At 36.4% G+C, this 22,917-nt stretch overlaps 1 protein-coding gene across 1 annotated transcript in view; it reads right to left on the reverse strand.

Annotated features, from left to right (window-relative positions):
- The window catches only part of Mtx2 (metaxin 2), a 56,520-nt gene extending 43,288 nt beyond the window's left edge, over window positions 1-13,232 (reverse strand). Inside the window, exon 1 of the mRNA XM_076865816.2 lies at window positions 13,013-13,232. Coding sequence (XP_076721931.1) covers window positions 13,013-13,052 — 40 coding nt within the window. The 5' untranslated portion in view covers window positions 13,053-13,232. The remainder of the gene's footprint in view (window positions 1-13,012) is intronic.
- Window positions 13,233-22,917: the final 9,685 nt, after the last annotated feature.

Raw genomic sequence — 22,917 nt, forward strand, 5'->3', positions numbered from 1 at the left:
CTCAAATTAAGAAGCAGTTCTCCCCACTACTCAAAACCAAATACAAAAATTGTAATAACAGCCATTGTTAGGTATCTACTATCTCAGTGTTCCAAATACTTTACATACATACTTGTTATCTAACCTCAAGCCAGGTAACAAAAAACTATTCCTCTTCCCTTACCTCTCAGGCTAGTATGAAAGAAATGATCCCCTATAGAGAATCTGACTTGTTATTTATGATTTGACTTGTCATTTATTCCTTCATAAATACATAGACAGGAGTGGAAAATTCTCAAAGATTCCCCCTAAAAATTTTAAAGACATTTAACTGAACAAACAGGTTATTAAATGTACAAAATGTACTGTGACTATAATGATACATACAAAGATGAATGTCAAACTGTCATTATACTCTAGGAGCTAATTATGTTGAGTGGGTGAGAGGCAAGAAAAAGAGGTGGGAAGAAAGGATGACAACCATTTCCAACACAAATCAGTTAATACAGGTAGTACAGGGGAAATTTTAGGTCTTGGAGACAGATATACATGAGTTCTTCCAATTCTAAACTTATTATCTGAATGACCTTGGCAAAGTTGCTTAACCTCTTCTTACCTCAATCATCTCACTATGAAGGAAGGAAATATTTTCTAAGGTTATTGAAAGAATAAAATCAGATAAACTATGTAAGTGACCTATATAGTCTCTATCTCACAGAAATTAACATAAACAATGGTCCTATAGGGGCTTGAAGAATTAACTATGTCCACCTGAGGATGACAGGAATGCATTCCTACAAGGATATGAAATCTGAATTGTGTCCAAAAAATAATTGGAATAATCAGATAGGAGGTAATGGGTAGGGACAAGAGTTAAGATGTTTACCAAAATCCTAACACCCCTAATTCACTTTTAGGAATTAAATGCTCAGCAGAGGGTTCCTGAATTAGTTGTCTCTAGAGATTTCTACAAAACATACCACTTTATACTGAAATTATCTATTTCAATAGATATATCCTACATAAGAATCTAAGTTCATCAAAGGCAAGAATTGTGATACTTGTTTTTGTAGACCAAACACCTGGCCAACCACCTACCACAAATCAGGTATTCAATAAATATATTTTCTAGAAAATACAAGCAGCTTTTTGCTCTCTAAAGCCTAAAACAATGTTAACCTTCAAAAAAACTGCTCTAACTCTGAAAATAAAAACAGTGAAACAAATTAGGAAACAATAGTATCTCAACAACTAAATTCAACAGTATAAACTCAAGGATTCACTTTCATCTTTGGAGCGTTTAAAAAAGATACCTGCTTTAGCACCCCATATCCAACCTTTCCATATAATAATCCTTTGATGCGCTAGGGATGTTAACTCAATGGTAGAGCGTTTGCCTAGCATACAAGAGACCCTGGAATCAATCCTCAGCACAAGAACAACAAAAAAGGAGGGAGGGGGAGGCTTTGGTGAGAACAAAGGTGAATGTATATGCATGCATGTATGTTGGGGCAGGGGTACCACATAAGGCAGACATTTTTACTTTCATAGAGTTTCAAAGATAGTTGATTTTAATGGACAATACTACATACTCCATTCATTCCCACCTCCCATCCACCCCCCACCCCATTTTAGAACTTCTACTGAGTGGCGAATGGAACTAATCAGTTCCTACCTCTAATTAAGCAGGTTTAGCTAGACCCTCTATACCAGTAATATTACCTCCTTAGTTACTGTAGCAGCTTATATTTCTTAAAAATGGCCTATAAGCCTTAGAACCTTATCACTTCCACATCAAGAAATGAAATCTAATTCTCCCCTCGAATCTGAACAACCTTATAATTATTGTCACCAACAATTTGATAGCAGTAACGCTACATGACATCCAAGATGTCATAAAATGTGATGCAGCTTTTATCTTTCTAGCTTGGACACTTGCCTCTAGAGAACTGAATCACCACATAAAAAGTCTGACTATTCTGAGGTCACCAAGATATGAGGAATCAAGACCAGGTAAAGAGAGAAGACCTGTATAGGCATTTTATAGCCTCAGCTGAAGTCCTACCCAGAATCAACTGTCAGACATGTATCCAGTCCTCACTGGATCATTTCTTTGGATCTTCCAGCTGAGGACCCAGACATCCTAAGGTAGAGATAAACTTCTTTCCTGTGCCTCATCTGAATTACTGACCTAGGGGATCCCTGAATATAATAAAATGGCTGTTCTGTACCCTTAAATTTGGAGTGGTTTGTTAAACTACAGTGGTAACTTAACAATTAAGAGTTTTGATAGTTACTGTTAGTCACACACTTATCATAAAGATAAAATTAAATGCTGATTCATCTAAAGCCATAGAATTCCCTGTTCACCTAAATCAATTAACAAACTCTTGACCACATTGTTTATAAATTCCATTTTGATGATTTAGACATGATTTAGACATTTCTATTTTCCCTCCAGTTTCATTTTACTAATCCATTACCTTTAAACATTACTTTCCTGAAATCTTTTATCTATCTCCAACTTCTTACCCAAATCACTATAATTCCTTGGCCTCTAGTCTTCAGAATTTGGTACAGAGCAACTATAATGCCTTACTATTTATAGCATTAAAATCTGGTCTGAATAGTAGTTGCCACATTACTCAGGGAGTAAAGAAAAAAAATAGAATCCAATAGAAAAATATGATTTAATGACTATCTTAATTCAAATCTTACCACATCTTTTCATAAAAGGCAGACCAATAAAGCCAATTACCTATGATACAAAGATAATCCAAAACAGTAAATAAAATACAAATATTTGTCTTTAATATGTATTCCATGGCTTTTAAAACAGATCTCCCTTTTTTAAATGTTTGTTAATACTAAAATAAAATAACTTTATATTTTCCTAACAGTCACCAAATAACAGTATGGGAAAATAAGTATAAAATACATGGCAAGAAGAAAATCTCTCTGGGGAGTATACAGGTTAATTTTAGAGGTCAATTTGACTGGATCAAGAATATTGAGAATTGGTAAAGCATTATTTCTGGATGTGCCTGTGAGGGTGTTTCCAGAGAAGACTGGTGTTTGAGTCTAAGCACTGAGTAAGGAGGATCTGCCTTCAATGTAGGCAGGCACCATCCAATCAGCTGGAGGACCAAATAAAATAAAAAGGCAGGAGAAAGTCAGTTCATCTCTCCCCTCACCCCCACCAACTCTAATACCCACACTGCCCCTCTTTCTCCTAGAGCTGGGTCCTGTTTCCTTCACCTTCAGGGCTGAAGTTATGTTACAACATGGGCTACCGTGGTTCTGAGGCCTTGAGACTGAGTCACACTATCAACACCCCAGGATCTATACCTTGCAGACAGACTACTACAAGACACCTCAACCTCCAAAATCACATGAGCCAATAACCTGAATAACTCCTTCTGGAAAACCCTTGCTAATAAAGAAAGAAAACAGCCCAAGAACTCAGGAGGCTGAGATAGGAGATCACAAGTTCAAGTCCAGCCTCAGCAACTCAGCAAGGCCCTAAGCTACTTAGCAAGACCCTGTATTGATATTAAAAGGGCTGAGGATGTAGTTCTGTAGTAAAGCACTCCTGGGTTCAATCCCCAGTGTCAAAAGAGAGAGAGAAAATATTAAAGAATAATTCGAAAACTCAAGAAGAAAGACCAATTACCAGTTAATCTAATGTAACTAGTTCTCATCACTAGCCAAATTAGAATCTTAACTAAAGAACAGTAATAATAACAATGATAACAATATATAATTGCTAGCACAGCAACTTTTATTTTTGTTGTTTCTTACTGACAAAATTATTTTTCTAAATTCATAAAATAAACAAGTTAGAAACATTACTTATAATTCACAAGGCCAAAACATTTTCTGATAAAGACTAATGATCAAAAACAAAGGAGGTTAACAAAAGTTCTGATCATTAGTCAGCTGCCAATATTACTTTACAGAAACAAATACTTAGGTAATGATGTCCTCTTCGTGTTAAACAAATGACACAACTTATTATAAAGTTCTAATCAGTGCTCTAGGTTGACCAAGTAAAGAAATATAATACGTGAGGGGAAAATCCATTGTATCTAAGAATACTGTATCCACTTGGATAAACATAACCACCAAAAGTCTTATTTTTAAAATCCAAAATTTCTTTGGCTTATACAATTTCTTAGGATAAAAATATATAATCAGCACAAAAACACTGCTAAGTGAACAAGTACAATGAAATGCATTTTATGGTTTCTATTTTGCTAACACGGTCAGAGTTAATGGGAATTGTCATGATAAAATGATTGTTTTTATGAAAAGAACCTTCTTTATTACTAACCAATCAAATTTCATTTTTATTACTGATGTAAAAAAGTTCAAACCCATGATTCATTTAGAGCATACAAAAATAAGAAAAGTGTTCAAGAACAGAGTAGAGGATCATTTGCAAAGCAATAAAAAATTAAAGTGCACATTTCTCTTACTGGTAAGGCAAATGCTTCTCTTCTACATATAAATGTCTATAGCTAAATTGCTGATATTGTAACTTCTGTCTTTAAACAAAAATGACTGCCTAAATTTTCAAGATCTCATCATCTCTATTTGCAATCTTCAGTCTATCTAATAACTAACTGCTGATCAAGATATTTTTTAAATGTTTGAAAATGTTAAGTACTTTGACATTTTCTTTCAAATATGCGAGACTTGAAATAACATTAATAACTCAAAAGTCTACACAGAAATAAAACTGACAAATTTTCCAGGGGATTGTCACCAAAATCTTTTAAGTTTAAATCTAAAACTCAGGAATTTGGGGTATAGCTCAGTGGTAGAACACCTGCCTAGTATGCATGAGACCCTAGGTTTGAGCCTCAGCACCAGAAGGGGGGGACTAAAAACACAAAAACACAGTAACAAATATTTGCCCAAATTTCAAAAGATTAGTAAATTACAGTGTGATGAATTAACTGATATGTTTAAAATACAGCAAAGCTATCCAGGGACAATGGCGCATGCCTCTAATATAGTGACCAAGAGGCTGAGGCAGGAGAATGCCAAGTTCAAGACCAGCCTGACAACTTAGTGAGAACCTATTTCAAAATAAAAACAAAAAGAGGACTTGGGATATAACTCACTGGTGGAACATCCCTGGATTCAATCCCCAGTACTATAAAATAATAATAATAATAATAAGTATCTAGATACATAGATAACACTTGCAAGGTTCTGGTTAAGTACTAATTCAGAAAAGATGATATAGGAATAAATAAAAATAAGAAAACTCTGCGTATTTCCTGCTACGCAAAATAGTAATGGAATCTCAGACACTGGAAAGTAACATCTTCAAAAGACCCCTTTACTACAATGTAAAAAAGCTTTTGGGCAATAATGGAAAGTTTTATGTATTAAGTATTATGTATCACCTTATACAAGGTGATTAATATGCAAGATATTCCTTATACAAATGAGGAAACTGAGGACTAGAAAGGCCTACCCAACATCATAGAACAAGAAGTAAAGCTGAGCTTAGAACTGTTTTCTCCCAAAACTTTGTTACCTAACCTTTACACTCTAGTATCTAACTGAACTTCAATTTTCTTAACTATAATAACACCTATCTAATAATATTAAATTGTTAATATTAGCAATCATGAAAATAAATCATTTGGCACTGTACCTTAAAAAAAAAAGGTTACTCTTATTAGTAGTAACCAGCTATGTCTAATTAGTTGCCTCTATTACAACCTATACCAAGATTCAATTTTATAATAAAAATAAATATGGCTGAAGCACATCAAATACAAAATCATGAAATAAATATCCTATAGTAATTTATTATCAGAAGATAAATTACTAAGATCAACTTTAGTAACTGCAATAACTGTAGATGTTTCATGTTATTGAAATGAATTGTTTCCTATTTACAAATAACTTCTAAAAGCTTTACAGAAATTTCGTCTATACACAGGAAGTTAGAGGCAAAACCAAGAAGAAAAACAATGATAGGAAAGCAGCTAAATATATTCATGAACATTTAATAGGTACTTCCTATGTGCCAGAAACAGTGCCTAGTATTTTAGATATTTCTTCACCTTATCTTAAAAAAAAAAAAAAATATATATATATATATATATATACACACATATACATACATACACACACTATTTACCATTTTACAAGAGAAAACTAGGCTTAAAAAGGCAAGTACTTTGCCCAAGGTCATAGAGCAAGTAGCTGCATAAGAACCCAGGTCTTTGATGGTGTAATACCAGAGGCTCAGGAGGTGAAGGCAGGAGGATCTCGAGTTCAAAGTCAGCCTCAGCAAAAGCGACGTATTAGGCAACTCAGTGAGACCCTGTCTCTAAATAAAATACAAAAAATAGGGCTGGGGATGTTGCTCAGTGATTGAATGTCCCTGAGTTCAATCCCCGGTATGCCCCCCAAAATTAAAAAAAAAAAAAAATTAAATTTAAAAATAAAGCTCCATCAACAACAACAACAACAAAAAAAACAGGCATGACTCTCACTGTATGATCCACCCGGAATACAAAAGGTAAAGGAAGTACTGGGCAAGGTGGCACACACCTGTAATCCCAGCAGCTCGGGAGGCTGAGGCAGGAGGATCACCAAGTTCAAGGCCAGCCTCAGCAATTTAGTGATGCCCTAAGCAATCTAGTGAGATTCTGTCTCAAAATAAAAATTTAAAAAGGCTGGAGATGTGGCTCAGTGGTTAAGTACCCCTGGGTTCAATCCCTGGGACCAAAAAAAAAGGTAAAGGAAGTGATTGATATTACAGTAGATTTTTCAGTATCTCTCTCTCTTCTCTTGTTCGTATCTGCTGGTCCTGTGAAATCCTAATACCTAGAGCCAATCCTGACAAAGGGATGGACAAGTCAGGCCTGTCAATCACAATACTCCACCCTTTTGGCCAGTGACTGCTCCAGAAATGGTCATGAAATCCAAATGGGGTTACTCAGTCCTCCCCTAGGACATATTCATACCCAACTGACTATAAAAAAAAAAAATTAAAAAGACAGAAACTCATTTACTGGAAAAGCTTGCCATTTAGAAAAACAAAGCAGGTGAAAGTCTAAATTATACAGGTTATTCATAAAAAAATTTTAAGACAATTCAATATACATTTTTATCCTCCTTTTAAAATTCTAAATTCAGCCTATCATCATCAGGAGAGCCAAACTTATTCAATCAAAATCAAAATTTACCATTCCTTTCCGTATTGCATAGCTAGCTAAGAGAACAATTCAAATTCTTCTTCCACTTTAAGAAATTTATCCCAAAAAACTACTGGATATTAGGTAGGAATTTAGGGATGACAAGACAGTAGAAGCAGTGTAGAAGAAAAATGCCTCCAGAGTATAGGACAAGGAGATAAGTCATCATGTCCCTGTTTATGGTATAGTTCCATTACCATGGTTAACTCCTACCATAAATGGCTCATCACCATAGTAATTCTATATTCTAATTAGGCAAAACCAATGGAAACAAATAGGACATGGTCTTCATTCAGGTTTGTGGGAAGGGAATGAGGCACAGCTCAGCAACTAAGGCTCACTGAGACATGGGTTCCTTGAGTCACTCTCCTTTAGCTGGTTCCCTTCTACTTTATGGAGGATACTTTGATTTTCAATAAATCTACTCTGCCTGTTGCTTCTGTGTGTCTTGCTCAATTTGTTGTTCAGGATGCCAAGAACTTGGATCCCATGTGGAAACACACACACACTGCTATCATACAGTTGCAAAAATATGTATATGCAAGCACTATTTACAACAGAGAAAAATCATATTCACAGGTAACGGCTTTGGCACACATCAAGTTGGCCATTTGCCAAAATTCCTTTTCTATTAAGTCCCTAGTTAAGGTATCCACAAGGGATATTTTACAGCAGGTGTCAGGAGGACAAACAAGAGGAGACAGCCATTTTGTACAACATAAACACTTTCTTCCACTTATTTTAACACAAATGTAGGTGCTGCTATAAAGGGATTTTGTGGATATAATTAAGGACCTTAATTAATTGACTTTAATCAAAAGGAAGATTATGCTAGGTGGCCTGATTATCAAATGAAAGCCTTTAAAATAGGGCTATCTTGACTGCCTGCGTTGTGTACTTTGAACTTACTTGGCCAGCATGACCCAATTTCTTTTATGTGTGTATGTGTGAGGGGGTGGGGGAAAGTAGAGATGGAGAGCCTACTGCTTCTGCTTCTCAGGTTTAATTAATTAATACAACACCCTAAAAACCCACCTTAATATCACCTCATTAAGTAAATTATGGTTCCATCACTACAATTAAATACTATATAACCATTCAATATGATGAGGTATAATTCCATTCATAGCCATGAAAAAGAGATCCCAATATGTAATATGACAAATAGGTAAATAGGTTATAAAAAAGTATTCACATTATATATAATCTATATCAGTATATTTTAAATTGAGGAATGATACAGCTTTATTCACCCAAGTTTTAAAGACAATGGGATTTTAAAGTCTTAATCTACAGGTTAGGGCCATATAGCTCAGTGGTAGGGTATTTGCCATTTGCCTAGTGTATGCTAGGCCCTGAATTCAATCCCCAGAACTAGAAAAAAAGAAAAAGAAAAAAAAAAAAAAAAAAGAGTCAATCTGGGCAACATGACTCCAGGTAATTTTTACTTTATTCCTTATACTGCTGATAATGGGGGCAGGGGGGGAGGAGGGGGGACTACAAATCTTTCTTATATACAGGGGGAAAAAATGTCACTTATTCAAATGGTGTCCAGAATCTTAAGAAACAGAAATGTCTAAATAAAGTGAACATTTTGGACAAAGAACAACATGTGCTAAGGTTTAACACTACAAATAGTTTAGAAGGTTGGAATTCAGAGAAAGGAATGACAAGAGATAAAGCTGGAGAGAGAGACCTGGACTTAGTCATGGAGCATCTTATATGCCACTTAACTCTACTGACACTGGTAAATCAATAAAAGTATGAAAACAAGAGAAGTCAACCCAATATTTTAGGAAAATGGAAATAAAAAAAATAAGCAAACAAAAATACCCACCGAGGCTTGCAATACAGAGACTCTTTAAGAAGAAGGCCAGGCCTAAAGCAATGAAATCAATGCAGATACTAATACAGAAATCCAAGTGAGAAATAACAAAAGCTTGAAATAAAGTAATAGCAATAACTTAAAGATAGAGCAAGGAAGTCAGACTAATGAGTAGTAGACAGAGTAGTAGATCTCACAATTCCATTTGAGGGCATGACCAGAAGACCTCCCACTTGGTCCTACCTCTTAAAAGTTTCCACCCCTTCTCAATACACACACTCTGAGGATCAACAAAGCCTTTAATACGTGGACCTTTGGGGGAACATATCAGATACAGGCTATGACAGCTTCCAAAATGATGTTGTTAAGAATAAGGCTCTCAAGGAAGACACTAAGAAAATATCACAGACAGATGGCAGATGCCTTTATATGTTTCCAAAAGAAATATCAAAAGCACGTTATCTCATGTCCATCCAAAGAATAATAAAATGAATGTCAGATACGCTAAAAATTAGTGCTCTCAAAACAAAACCAATTCCTAATGACTCATTTAGTTACAATAAGACTATATATACATAGTCTTTTATATATATATATATATATATATATATATACATAAAAATACATATATATATATATATATATATCATATATATCTATCTCCCTTCTTGAGATTGACTCCTTGAAGAAAACCATATGACTACCAGAAACAAAATACTGTAAATAGTTGATGCATCTAAGTCATATTTATAAGTCACTGAGAAGTCAAACCCAAGATTTTTGATGAATGATTATTTTAGTTTGCCTTTCCTTTTTCACTTATTAAAAAATCTTTTTGATTTAAAAAATTAGAATCATTTAACTTACAAAAGTAAAATATGCTATTAAAGAAATTTAAATAATTCAGAAACAAAGTTTCTATACTCTCCATCAACACCCTATCTTTATTACCTTGAAATTCCTAGTGAAAATTAGTTGAATACTCTCCTGCAAGTTTTTCTGTTTATATAAACATAAACATGTCACCCAGCATGGTGGCATATGCTTGTAATCCCAGCAGCTCAGGAGGCTGAGATAGAAGAAACTTGAGTTCAAAGCCAGCCTCAGAAAAAGCAAGGTGCTAAGCAACTCAGTGAGACTCTGTCTCTAAATAAAATACAAAATAGAGTTGGGGATGTGGCTCAGTGGCCAAGCGCCCCTGAGTTCAACCCCTGGTACCCCCAAAAATAAAATAAAAATAAACATGTCTACGTAAGCTTTATTAGACTTACAATGATATATACCACTGTATAACTTTTACTTAATATGATTCATACTTTGAAATCAATGTATTTAACAGGGTCTACCTCTTCATTTTTAGTATCTGACAAATACGATGTTTTGATCTACGTATACATTGCAGAAAGATTACATCAAATGAATTAATATAGCCATCACCTCATGAACTTTTTGTGTGCAATGACAACATTAAAAATATCTATTCTTTTAGCAATTTTGAAATACACATTAACTGTGGTCATCATGCAATACAATAGAGCTCTAAAACTTATCCTTCCAGTCTAAATATAGTCTTTGATCAACATCTCTTCTTTCTCTATCCCATACCCCACCCCTTCCCCACTTCTTTTCTACTGTTTCTACAAGAACAACGTTTTTACATTTCAGATATAAGTGAGACCATACAGTAATTGTCTTTCTGTGCTTATCTGATTTCACTAAACATAGATCCTACAGTTCCATCCATGTTATCACAAATGATGGAAGCACTTCCTTTATTAAGATTGTATAGTATTCCATTGTATATATAAATCATGTATTTTGATACTGGGGATTGAACCCATTATATAATCCATTATATAAATCCATTATATAAATCCCTATAAGGGGGATTTCTGGGTAAGAGGATGACACTTTAATAAATACTGCTATATTAAGTTCCTAAACAGTAATAATTTAGACTCACCAATAATTTTCCATGCTCTTGTCAATATTAGAAATTATCATACTCATTTCTGTTCATCCAACTCGGTGAGAATATTATCTATAAATGATGGTTAATCTATTCATTATCTACTTGCAATTCCCCTTTTGTGAAATGCCTGTTCAGGTCCCTTGCCTTTATTCTGTTTTATTTTCCCCTCCAATTAATTGCTTTTTTTCTTAACTTGTATGATTATGTCTTAACTTATGATGTCTTTCATTATGCAAAGCTCTTAAAACTTTTCCACAACCAACTCTGCCAATTTTTTCTCTTATGGAATCTGGATTCTGTATCCTGCTTAGGTCTCTTCCATTATCCAATATTTTCTAAATAATCTCCTGTATTTTCTTCTACTATTTTCTTCCAATTATTTTATTACAATTTTATTTGTGTTGCTATTTTACATTTAAATCTCTAATTCATCTGAAATTTATTCATGTGGTGCTATCACTTAGGAGCTGTTCCAACATCATTTATTGAACTATCCATCTTTAAATGCTTCCTCCTAGAGTAATAAATCCCTATAAACAGCTTAAAATGGCAGGCAAAATTCCTAGCAATTCTTAAACTTCATTAATTGAGGCAGAATTTCAAACTTATTAAAAATTTATTCAAAAACATTAATCATTTTCTCTTTAAAATAAAATCACACAGATGGGAATGATGTCACATGCCTGTAATCTCAGCTACTAGGGAGGCTGAGTCAGGAGGATTACAAATTCAAGGTCAGCCTGAGCAACTGAGGGAAACCAGGTCTCCAAGTAAAAGGGAATGTAGCTCAGTGGTAGAGTGCCCCTGGATTTGATCCTTAATAGCAGGGGGTGGTCACATATTGGGTACATACACACAGTATATCAATATCAGCATACACTATGAAATGATTTAATGTAATAGCAATCCAAGTCATTGATCTAACTATATGAGCCAGATTTTTTATTTTTAAACCTAAGTGGCAAAAATAAAATAATTATGGCTTGAAATCTCATGATTGATCATTGATTCATGCCACAGATATTTTAACAGGGATTTGGGATACAATGGAGATCAAAGTAAGTCTGATCCCTGCTTTCATGAAATTTATCATGGCTACTTCTCTCCTAGAAAAAAAAAATGTATTCATTTTAACTGGAAAAGGAAAAAAGAAACAGATATTCACACAAATGCAGTGAAAAACATTTTGGCAAAGTATAACGCATTCTTACTTTCCATTTCCAAAATATTACTTTTTTCTTCCAAATGTATTATTTATCCTGGTGACTGTCTCATTTATTATTCTTAAATGGAAAACACTGAAGTTTACTCCATTAACCTACACCTAGATACACATATGTCTCGTCTCCTTACTAGTCTCTCTCTTAATATTTAATTTCTTTCAACACAATAAATAAAAACCCTCCGAAAGAAAACAAGTATTATAAACTTATTGACAGCAGTCAAGATCGGTCCAACAAATCAAAGGTATTGCTTTAAAATACATGTAGATTTAAAGATATTTCAATGAACCTCAGAATTAATAAACGGTAGTATTGTGTCGGTGGAAGAGGAAGCAAGAACCTGGGGGCACCTCAATGACAAGAGGTAACAAGGACAACTCACTGACAGTCACTTAAAATTTGTGGTCCCACGACCGAAGAGACCGCCCCCACTCTTAAACTGAAGCCCTGGGGCAACCAGGCCTGTGGCCACGCCCCCCAACTCAACAGCAGCCCAGGGCCTCCTCCACACACGCCAGCCGCCCCCAAAGGACTGGGGAGCGGGACAAAGCACCGCCCAGGGAAAGCAGACGGGACTCCTGCACCTGCGGAGTGACCTTGGCCCCAGTGCCCTCCTCAGTTTTCTCATCGGTAAAGTGAGACTAGTATTCGGTGGATGCCTCCATTCCCGGACCCAGGTTCAGCATCCAACTCCACAAGGCTGGAGCTTTTCCAGTCCGATATCCCACGTAACTCCCCGCACCTGCCCCGCGCCGCCCCCGCCTCTGTCCCGGGCCACGCGTGCTACCTGCGATCTGGGAGACGAAAGCTTCCGCCACTAGAGACATGTCGGCTGGGCAGCTCCGCGAGCGGGTGCCTGCTCCCCGCGTACGTCAGCGAACTCCGGTACAACCCCGGCGGCTCCGGCAGCTAACGAGCCTAACCTGACTGCGGCGCAGACTCGTTAAGCCCACCCAGCAACTGCAGCCGCGGCAGCCAAGCCCCCCCCCGCAAGGTTACCGCCAGGCCGGGCCAGGAACTTCCGGTGCAGCTGACAGCGGCGGGCGAGCACTTCCGCCCGCCCCGCCCCCGTGCCCTTCTAGCCCGCGCGCGCGGGCCGGGCGGCCCCACATTCCAAGCCTCTGCGCGGTGGGTGCAAAGCGGGCCCAGCGTCAGACTCCCCTGCTAGCTGGAGGGTCGGACGGAGGACCCCGGAGGATCATCAGTGTCCTTTCTTTAAGCAACGATTTTGTTAAGCAAGTAATAACATTTATAAGCTCCCACTAGACAGCAGGATCTTCAAAAAGTGTATATTTATATTTATTTCGTCCTCTCAACAACCATCAAGATGATATTGTTATCGTCATGTTAAGGATAAGGAAACAAGCTTAGAGAGTTTAAACTGCCTGCTCAGGGACTGCCCAGAAACCAAATGAATTCCCTCTATTCCACTAAACTGCCGGGTTGATTGGTCCATGGACAGAAATTAGTGTTAATTATTTCTTTATTCAAATGTGCTTGCCAGAAAGAAGGATGTTTAAGCAACACACCCGAGATGAATCTCAGCTTGGAGAGCAGGCTGCTTTCGTTTCACAAGCTTCTCACCTCTTAAGGAGTGAGGTAGGCAGGAGAAGGAGGGAACACTAAATCCCATAAGTGAATCCTTCCCCGTAGCCTAACCACTTCTTAAATTATACATACACTATTGGCAAAAAAAAAAATCATACATGCTACAGATTTAGAAACATAAGATTACAAGTGGAGCAGACTTCAGAAATCATCTGTTGAGCCAAAGCCCCCTTTCACTGATGAAAAACAGGTTCATAGAGGTGAGGTGACACATTTTAAAACACACAATAAATCGAAGAGTCAAATAGGTTACTAAGTTTGTACAAAGGAAACCTGGTGTTCTAAGAAGTAGAATTACTGTCCATGACATTGAGAAAGCTAACTCCTTCCTTTGTATCCATATATCTCTGAACCTCTATTATAGCTTATTCTTCATATTTCTGTTTTATTAACTAGTATATTAGTTTTCCAAAATTGCCATACAGATTACCCCAAACTGGATGGCTTAAAACCACAGGTATTTATTCCCCCAGTTCTAGAAGCCTGAAGTCTGCAATCAAGGTATTAGTAGGACCATCCTTTCTCTCAAGGCTCTAAGGAGGAATCCTTCTCTGATTCTTAATTGTTTCTGGGGATTGCCAACACTTCTTAACTTATTTATTAACTCATCTCTCTAGTCTCTGGACTCCATCATCACATAGCATTCTCCCTATGTGTCTATGTGCCCAAATTTCCCCTTCTTATAAAGGCACCAGACGTTGTATTAAGGGAGACTCTATAATAGAATGTGACTTCATCTTAACATTGATTAAAGCAAAGAACATATTTTCAGGAAAGGTTGCATTCACAAGCTTTTTCACTGCTGAGACTAAAAGACCCAACCAGAACAATTTCAAAAGAGGAAAAATGTATTTAAGGGTTCATGGTTTCAGAGGTCGTAGTTCATAGATGGCCAGCTCAAAGTGAGACAGAACATCATGGCAGAAGTGTGTAGCAGAGGGAAGCAGCTCACATGGCCACCAGAAAGCAGAGAGGAATAAACTCCACTCTCCAGATACAATATGTTTCCCCCATAGCCAAGCCCTCTGTGAACTACTTCCTCCAGCCACACCCAACCTGCTTCCAATTACCACCTAGTTAATCCCATCGGAGACTAATTCACTAATTAGGTTAAGGCTGCAACACAATCATTTCTCCTCCAAAACTTCTTTCATTGTTTCACGTAAGAGCTTTTGGGAGACACCCAACATCCAAACCACAACATACAGACACTAGAGGTTAGGATGTAAACATATCTTAAAGGAGGACAATTCTACCCACTATATTGGATAATAAATTTTTTAAGAATAAGTCTTATCAATATTTGTATCCCCTCAGCAATAAATATATTTACTAAACTAAATTTGCATTTACTCAATAAACAAAAAAGTGTCTTAAAAAGCAGTATCTTGAGCTGGGGGTGTAACTCAATGCAAGAGCACTTGGCTAGCATGTGTGAGACACTGGGCTCAACCCCCAACACTTCAGGGGGCAGAAAAAGGAGCATCTTCTCTCTGGCTGAAATTCAGAGTTAACAAGGAGCTATTGATGAATAGAAACACAAGATAGTGGGTTGTTGTGTTGAAGGAGGTAACACTGATAGTAAAGAGTATGTGATATCCAATTTCCGCCTCATCCTGTTGGTGATATTGACCGGGAGAAATGAGCTCCCAGTGTTTTGATGTCAATCAAAAGAAAAAAAATTCAGTTCCTGCCTATTCTGTGCATTGTGAAGAATTATGTATAACTGTGAAAATGTAGATCCGTCATCACTTCAAGTTCTACTAGCAATTGTTTGTCACCTTTATAAAGCTGAAGATACAATGTTTTGACCATTTTTTGACATGCTCCATGTCATAAAGGCTGTGTAAAAACTTAAGCCAAAGTAAAGAGTACTGAAGATTGGACTATGGAAACCAAGACCAAAAAGTCCAAGGAGTAGAAGTGACCCCCAAAGTGGAAGACAGTGGCAAGATCCAGGAACTGGGCATACATGCAAACGAAATAAAACACAACTGAGGCAAAATAGAATGTGTCCTCATGATTCAGGTGAAGCATTCATGGCTTGATGCATGGTACATGAATGAACCAGGCTGGCTCAACAGTAGTGGGTTGGGGCTAATACCGACCTTTGCTATTATAGCAAGTGTCTTTGTCTGTTAGGGGGCTAAAACAGAATACCTTAGACTGAGTCGTTTATAAACAATGAATTTATTGCTTCTGAAAGCTGGAAAGTCCAGATCAAGGTACCAACCGATTTAGTGTCTGGTGAAGGGTACATTCCTCATATATGGTTCCTGCTACATATCCTTGTACAGCACAAGGGCAAAAAGGACTAAGAAGCTCCCTCTTGCCACTTTAAATTGCACCATCCTATACACAAGGGTGGAGCCTTCATGACCTAATCACTTCCCAAATGCCCCACCTCTTAATACTAGCACATTGTTGATTACACTTCAACATATGGATTTGGAGAGAGACACCAATATCTGACCACAGCAGTAAGCTTTTTAGCAAAAAAAACAAACAGATCTGCTGGGGGCATTGTCTGTACTCAACTCTTTCTTCGTTGTAGCTAGGAAAGCAGATCATCAGCACCATATGGATTTACTTTTTTTCCCTGACTGACAGGTTCTTTTGCTTCCCACACAGGCAAATTCAGACTGGAAAAAATCTGTAATGTGGGAGGTCTTTATTACTAAAAATTAAGTCCAATAAAATGCAGATGTCCTGACGGTGCCCACAAACAAGCTGTCTTTGTAATAAAGAGCCAACTGGAGAAAATATATTTATACATCTATATTAGAACAACTGGCAGATTTCAAACTGAAGATCTGTTTAAGATCACTACAATTAAGGGAAATGCAAGAAAACCAGCCGCTGGAATTTTTAAGAATGAGGTTGTAAAACAAAAGTGCTAGGGAATCCACATAAAACTAAAAGAATAATCACACAATTAATTAAAATAAAATATTAATTCATGACATTAACAATCTTATTGTTTGCCCGAATAAAACCACTTTTCTTACAAAACTGTCATAAGATATTTTCATGTCCCTAGTCTAGATTTTAATGTTACTGTATTAAATAGAAAAAAAAAGTCCTTATGAATATATACTTTACTAAATTAAAATAGCATGGCATTTTATCTGCATTTCAATTTTTGTCTGACACAATGTTAATATTTTAATGTAAATACTGTAATTTTTAAAAGATCTCTGCAAGAGAAACTTTTGCCTAGGATTCCTTCAAAATTATATTTTTTTATTTGACAATGATATAGTAAGGTCAGGCTTTCAAATCAAGTTAGCCCTTTTTTGCACCATCAACAGAATTAATTGTAGTTAATTCACTTAACCCAAATAGAATATAGTTAAACACACTAAGGTAACCACATTATGCCCCAGAACTTTCTGTCCATTTGTTATCAATCTTTACCTATTTAAAAATAGTGGAATGGTAGACAACTACAAACAACCTAGTATTTGGGATTTACAGAAAAAAAAATATTTTTGTTGTAGTTATTATTGTTGGCACTGGGGATTGAACCCAGGTCTGCTTTACCGCTGAGCTACATCTTCAGTCCTTTTTATTTTTTTGTTGTGAGACAGCATCTCTCAAGGTTTCTGAGGCTGTCCTCCAACTTGCCATCCTCCTGCCTCAGCCTTCTCAATCCCTGGGGTTACAGGCATGTGCCACCATATTCAGTCAAAAATATTTTTTAGAGGATACAGAAATTTGGCAGTTATTTATCATTATATCTCTCAACTCCTTTCCTCCCTTTTCAAATTTCTAAGAAACCACAATCAAGGACTATTACATTCTTGCCCTGTTTTTCACTTTCTGATCATATCCCCTTGTATTTTAGGTTAATACACTATCACATAAACTACAGCATATTTAACTGCACTTTGAGAAATATCCACATTAATGATTATTGTGGACTAAGAATTTTCAAATATTCTGATTTTTCAAAAGATATGAAAATACAAATTTCCAAAATATTTTTCCAAATGGGCCTATCTGTTGCTCACTTTCAAAACTTATTATTAGGGGCTGGGTTTGTTTACCATATCTACTGACTGTGCTCTTCGCTGGGAGAGATAATGTCTTATCTACAGTCACAACAACTGTATTAGTGGACTTTTGTGGTTGCAAGTTATAAAAACACCTAGCTGAAGCGAGTATAAGTTTATTGTATCACTGTGGTAGAAAAGATATTGGGGTAATTCTCAGATCTAAATGAAGAGCTCCCCAAACCAGCTTGGCGCACCAGCTCTCTGTCTCTCTACCTCTCATCTCTATTCAGCTTTATTCTTTTTAACTGAAGACACACATTCTCCCAAATGGCAGGAAAAAAGCTGCCAGCAACACCAACTTGACATCTGCCCAACTTGGCAAGCCCAAGAGTAAAGAGGATTTCTCTTCATATTTCCACATATTAATCCCGGGGAAGAATTATAATTGTCATGTTTGGATATTGGATGTTCTCATCCCTAAATTCAATACTCAGTCCTAGCAAATGGATCAGAGTGACCAGGACCAGGGGGCAGTGGTGAAAGGATGGACCCTGTCACAAGAAGGAAACTAGGAGAACATTCTCCAAGCAGTCAAAATCATGGTATCATTATGCACAGTAAGAACAAAGAGTGCTATACCACACTTACCACTTCTTTTAAAACTTAGACAAGTCTCTTAAGCTATTTAATATTTTTCATTTCCATAAAGGGAGTAGTAAGATGTAATGATGCCTTAATTACAGCTTCTTGGGCTGGGGAGAGGGAGAGGAATTCAGATATTGTGCTAACTTAAAACAGAGCTGAGGACCCCTCCACTAGAATTACTATATAAAACTACTATACAATTGCATTGAGCTAACTCAATTCTAAATCACTATAGCAGTGAACTTACAGGTTTTCACACAAAACAAAAACACGTCACACAATTGTCTTATCCTTCTAGACCTGGCTAATAAGAACATATTTATTCTAAAGCTATAATAACATGTTTGAAGTCTATATATCAGCATGGAAATGTGAATGTTGAAATGGTATATTAAAACTGCAGAATACAAATGTATTTTATTGAGAATGCAACTATGTTAAAATATGTATAAGAAAAAAAGTTGGGTGAGATTTCTCAAGTGTGATAAAATTGTTATCCAGGGGAAGTGAGATTTCAATTTTTTTTTCTATCTTCTGAGCTTTCTGTAATATTTTTTATTCCACTTTCACCATTTTGGAAAAAAAATGTACATCTTAAGTAGAACTTTTTAAAAGGTGAATAATATGGAGACAGCTCTTCATCCAGGTCTTGTATCATATAGGTCTCATTAATTATATTGCTGAGAGCTATCTTAAACCAGCTTCTCATTTCATGGAAGAGCTTTACTACTATAGTAATAATGACAGAAGAACATGTGCAGACAAAACAACCTACAAAATACATTATCTTTTGGTTACCGGTCCTTAGTTAAGAATGTCTACAGATGGGCAAGACTCATCTTGATGTATAACTTCTATTGTTGAATACTGAGTAATGTGTCCAAGAAGAGAGAAACTGACAAACTTTGTGAGCCAGTTGATTTTAAATCTTATCTGAGTGTCATATTTTACTGTATCACCCTTAAAAAAAGCTGAAGGAATAGCTTACAATGATTAAGGAATCTTAAATTAGTTTACACATGTGTGTCATAAACAACTGGTAAAGAGGCCTAAAACACCAGAAATTGGAAAATATTCCTGAGCACTTTTAGACACTTTGGGGATGAAGATCATATGATGAAGAAATGATCACCTCTGAGGTAAAGCCAGCACTTTGAAGGTAATGTTGAACAATGTGACCATCATCATTTTTCTTTACCTCCTTTTCAAATCAGTATCTATGTAAGAACACGGAATTCATTCACTCATTGGTTCATCCATTCATTAGGTAACTACTGGATCCCACTTTGGAATTCTGGGCCCTCAAGTAGACCCTGGATATACTATAGTGAACAAAATTCAATATATGTTCTCTAGGACCTTATAATCCAATCAATAAGATGGACAAGTAAATGGACCATTTCAATACAGTGTAATATGTTAATGAAATTGTGCCCAAGCCCATTCAATGTCATAGGCAATGTTACTGAAGAAATGGTTTAAGTTGCTGTGTTGTGACAGCTATCACAGTTCTTTGGGTTAAGCAAAATGCTTTTACCAGGATACCAAATGCCTTTCTGAAAATTGCATATCTGAAAAATAACTGCTTGAGCTGGCAGGAAGTACCACTTTCAGTGACCCCAAAACTCTTTAGATTTCTTAGCCTTCACAGGGTTTCTGAAAAATCTTGTTTGGGCACATGCTTGAAAATCAGAATCCCTCAGAAACACAACATACCACATGCTTCTGGTCATAGCAACTCTTACTTTGCCCTTTCTAGATAAAATGAGAACATCAAACCATTTAACTCTTCAAAATTATCCAAAATAGTCATTTTAAGATGTTGGTCAGTATAAAATATTTTGCTAGCTTCCTTTTTTTTTTTTTTTTTTTGTATTAGGGATTGAACGCATGAACGTTCAACCACCACTAAGTCACATGGCAGCCCTTTTCAATTTTTTATTTTGATACAAGGCCTCCCTAAGTTTCTGAGGCTAGTTTTGAACTTGCCAATCCTCCTGCCTCAGCCTCCTGAACCACTGGGTTTACAAGCAAGCACCACTGTCACTGGCTGCTGCTGCTGCTGCTTCTTCTTCTTCTTCTTCTTCTTCTTCTTCTTCTTCTTCTTCTTCTTTTCATTTTCTTTTTTTCTGGCACTAGAAAATGTTCTATTTTCCTTTTTTTAAGTGAAGAATGATATTGAGAAATCAAGATCTGGTTGCTAGGTATGCCCAATTCTATGGGGTTCTCATTGCTTCTGGGCCTTCTTAGCAGACAAAGACAGGAAATACATATTTGTGCACAAACACACAAACACACACATCTACATTTATTTTTTAAACTGTGTGTCTATATGTATGTATATAAAACCATGTGTTTGGGCTGGAGCTGTAAGTGATAAAGCACTTGCCTAGGATATGCAAAGTAGTGGGTTAGGTCCCCAGTGCAGCAAATAACAAAACAAAGCAAGACAGGAGTTCATGCTGATACCCTCAATTTTAATCCAATACCATAAAGTTCATTCTAACCCTTTGCTCATTTGTAACTTCTTTCCCTGACAGTGAGACACCTGGCTCTCATTACCCACAATGTATTTTCTTATTTGTTCAATCATAGTGCATACACAAAATAGTTCCAGAATTGCAAACCATCTACCCATGAGAAACAAATTATCAACTAAAGTACAATATTTATGTGCAGGGGGTTTTTTTGTGGGGGGGGTCTTATAGTTTATAGTCCCAATAATATTTTCCACGTTACTCAGGTTAGTTCTTTCCTTTCACACACACCTCAGTGTTATTATGTTGTTCATTTAATACACTTAGGTTCATTCCTCACTCTTCATATTCCATTTGGGATTTTCCCCACATCCTGGCTGTTGTTAATTATACTTATTTGGGAGCAGGTGTGTCATCACCATGTTCAAGAATCAGAGGTATACAAAATATCTGCAGAGAAAAGTATCACTTTCTTGCTATACATTCTCTCCATGCCATTCCCATTCACTCCCTGTAGAAACCAATCTCTTTATTTCTGTTTTATCCTTCCTGTATTTCTTTGACACAAATGAGTAGATAAATGTTTATTTTTAAAAAATCCCCTTATTTTCTACATGAAGTATTTTATCTTCTTCAATGTCTTCTTCTCTTGCCATTTTTGTTTTTCAGTGTTAACCTGACTATTCTTACATGTTTATTTTTCCACATGAACTTTGTATCAACTTATATAGCTCCATTTTTTAAAAGCTTCTTGGTATTTTTATTGGAATTACATTAAATCTATAAATTGACTTAAATAAAACTGGCATCTTTATAATGTTGACTCACTCTGTGCAAGAATAGAAGATGTCTTTCTGTTTACTTGAGTCTTCTTTTCTGCCTTTGAGGAGTGTTTTAATTTTTTCACTTCTAGGTTATGCACATTTTTTACTCTGTTTATTCCTGAGTATTTAATCTTCTTTATTGCTATTAAAATGGAGTTTTCCCTAAATTTACAGACTGTAACTGGTTATTGTGTGAGTATATAAAGGTTATTTGCTTTTGGCAAGTCACTTAACATTTTAAATGTTAAATAATAACCTTGATGACTAAATTGTGGTGACTGTGATTAAAAAGGGACATTTAGAGTGGTATTCTGTCTACCACCATAGTTTCTCCTAATCTAGATATATAGTGCATTATGCAGATTTGACTCCTAGGTTTTCAGGGACTCTTTCCCCCAATGTCTATGACAATGAAAAGAAAGCCCAAAGACACAGTTTTATTAGGGTGAAGCCCATAATATTTATAAAAGTATATTTTTTCCATCAAAAATCAAAATCGTAACTTAAATAATCAGTCCTTGGGGAAGCGAGAAAGGAGTGCATTCTGTGGAAAGAGAAATATAGACATGTTGAATTTGAGATGGCAGCACAATACACGTGAAACATTCTGGAGGCATTTTGCCATGCAGAACTTGAGCCAGGAGAGAGATTAGGAAGTGAGAGATGGTTGAAACCAACAGCTAGATGTGATTTCCAAGAAAGAGAATATAAGAAAGAACCACAAGCTGAAGCCTGAACCTTGGAAAACACACAGTTTTAGGACATGAAGGAGGTAGGAGAAGCATTCAAAAAAGGGAAGTCACAAAAGCCAAGAATGAAGAAAGAAAGTTCTAGAGAACTTTTTCTATGAAAAAGAACTTAGAAACTACAAGGAAAACATTTTAACCAATCCTTTTTACCAACAAGATTTCTCAGAACTAGCTGTAGTTGGGAACACACTTTGAAATTTTTTTTGTGGGGGCGGTGGGCAGGGACAGGGAAGTACCCGGGGTTGAACTCAGGGACCATCACTCAGCCACTGAGCCACATCCCCAGCCCTATTTTGTATTTTATTCAGAGACAGGGTCTCACTGAGTTGCTTATCGTCTTGCTTTTACTGAGACTGGCTTTTTGAACTCACGGTCCTCAGCCTCTGGAGTC

Source organism: Callospermophilus lateralis, chromosome 9 (assembly GCF_048772815.1).
Source record: "Callospermophilus lateralis isolate mCalLat2 chromosome 9, mCalLat2.hap1, whole genome shotgun sequence".
Lineage (NCBI taxonomy): Eukaryota > Metazoa > Chordata > Mammalia > Rodentia > Sciuridae > Callospermophilus > Callospermophilus lateralis.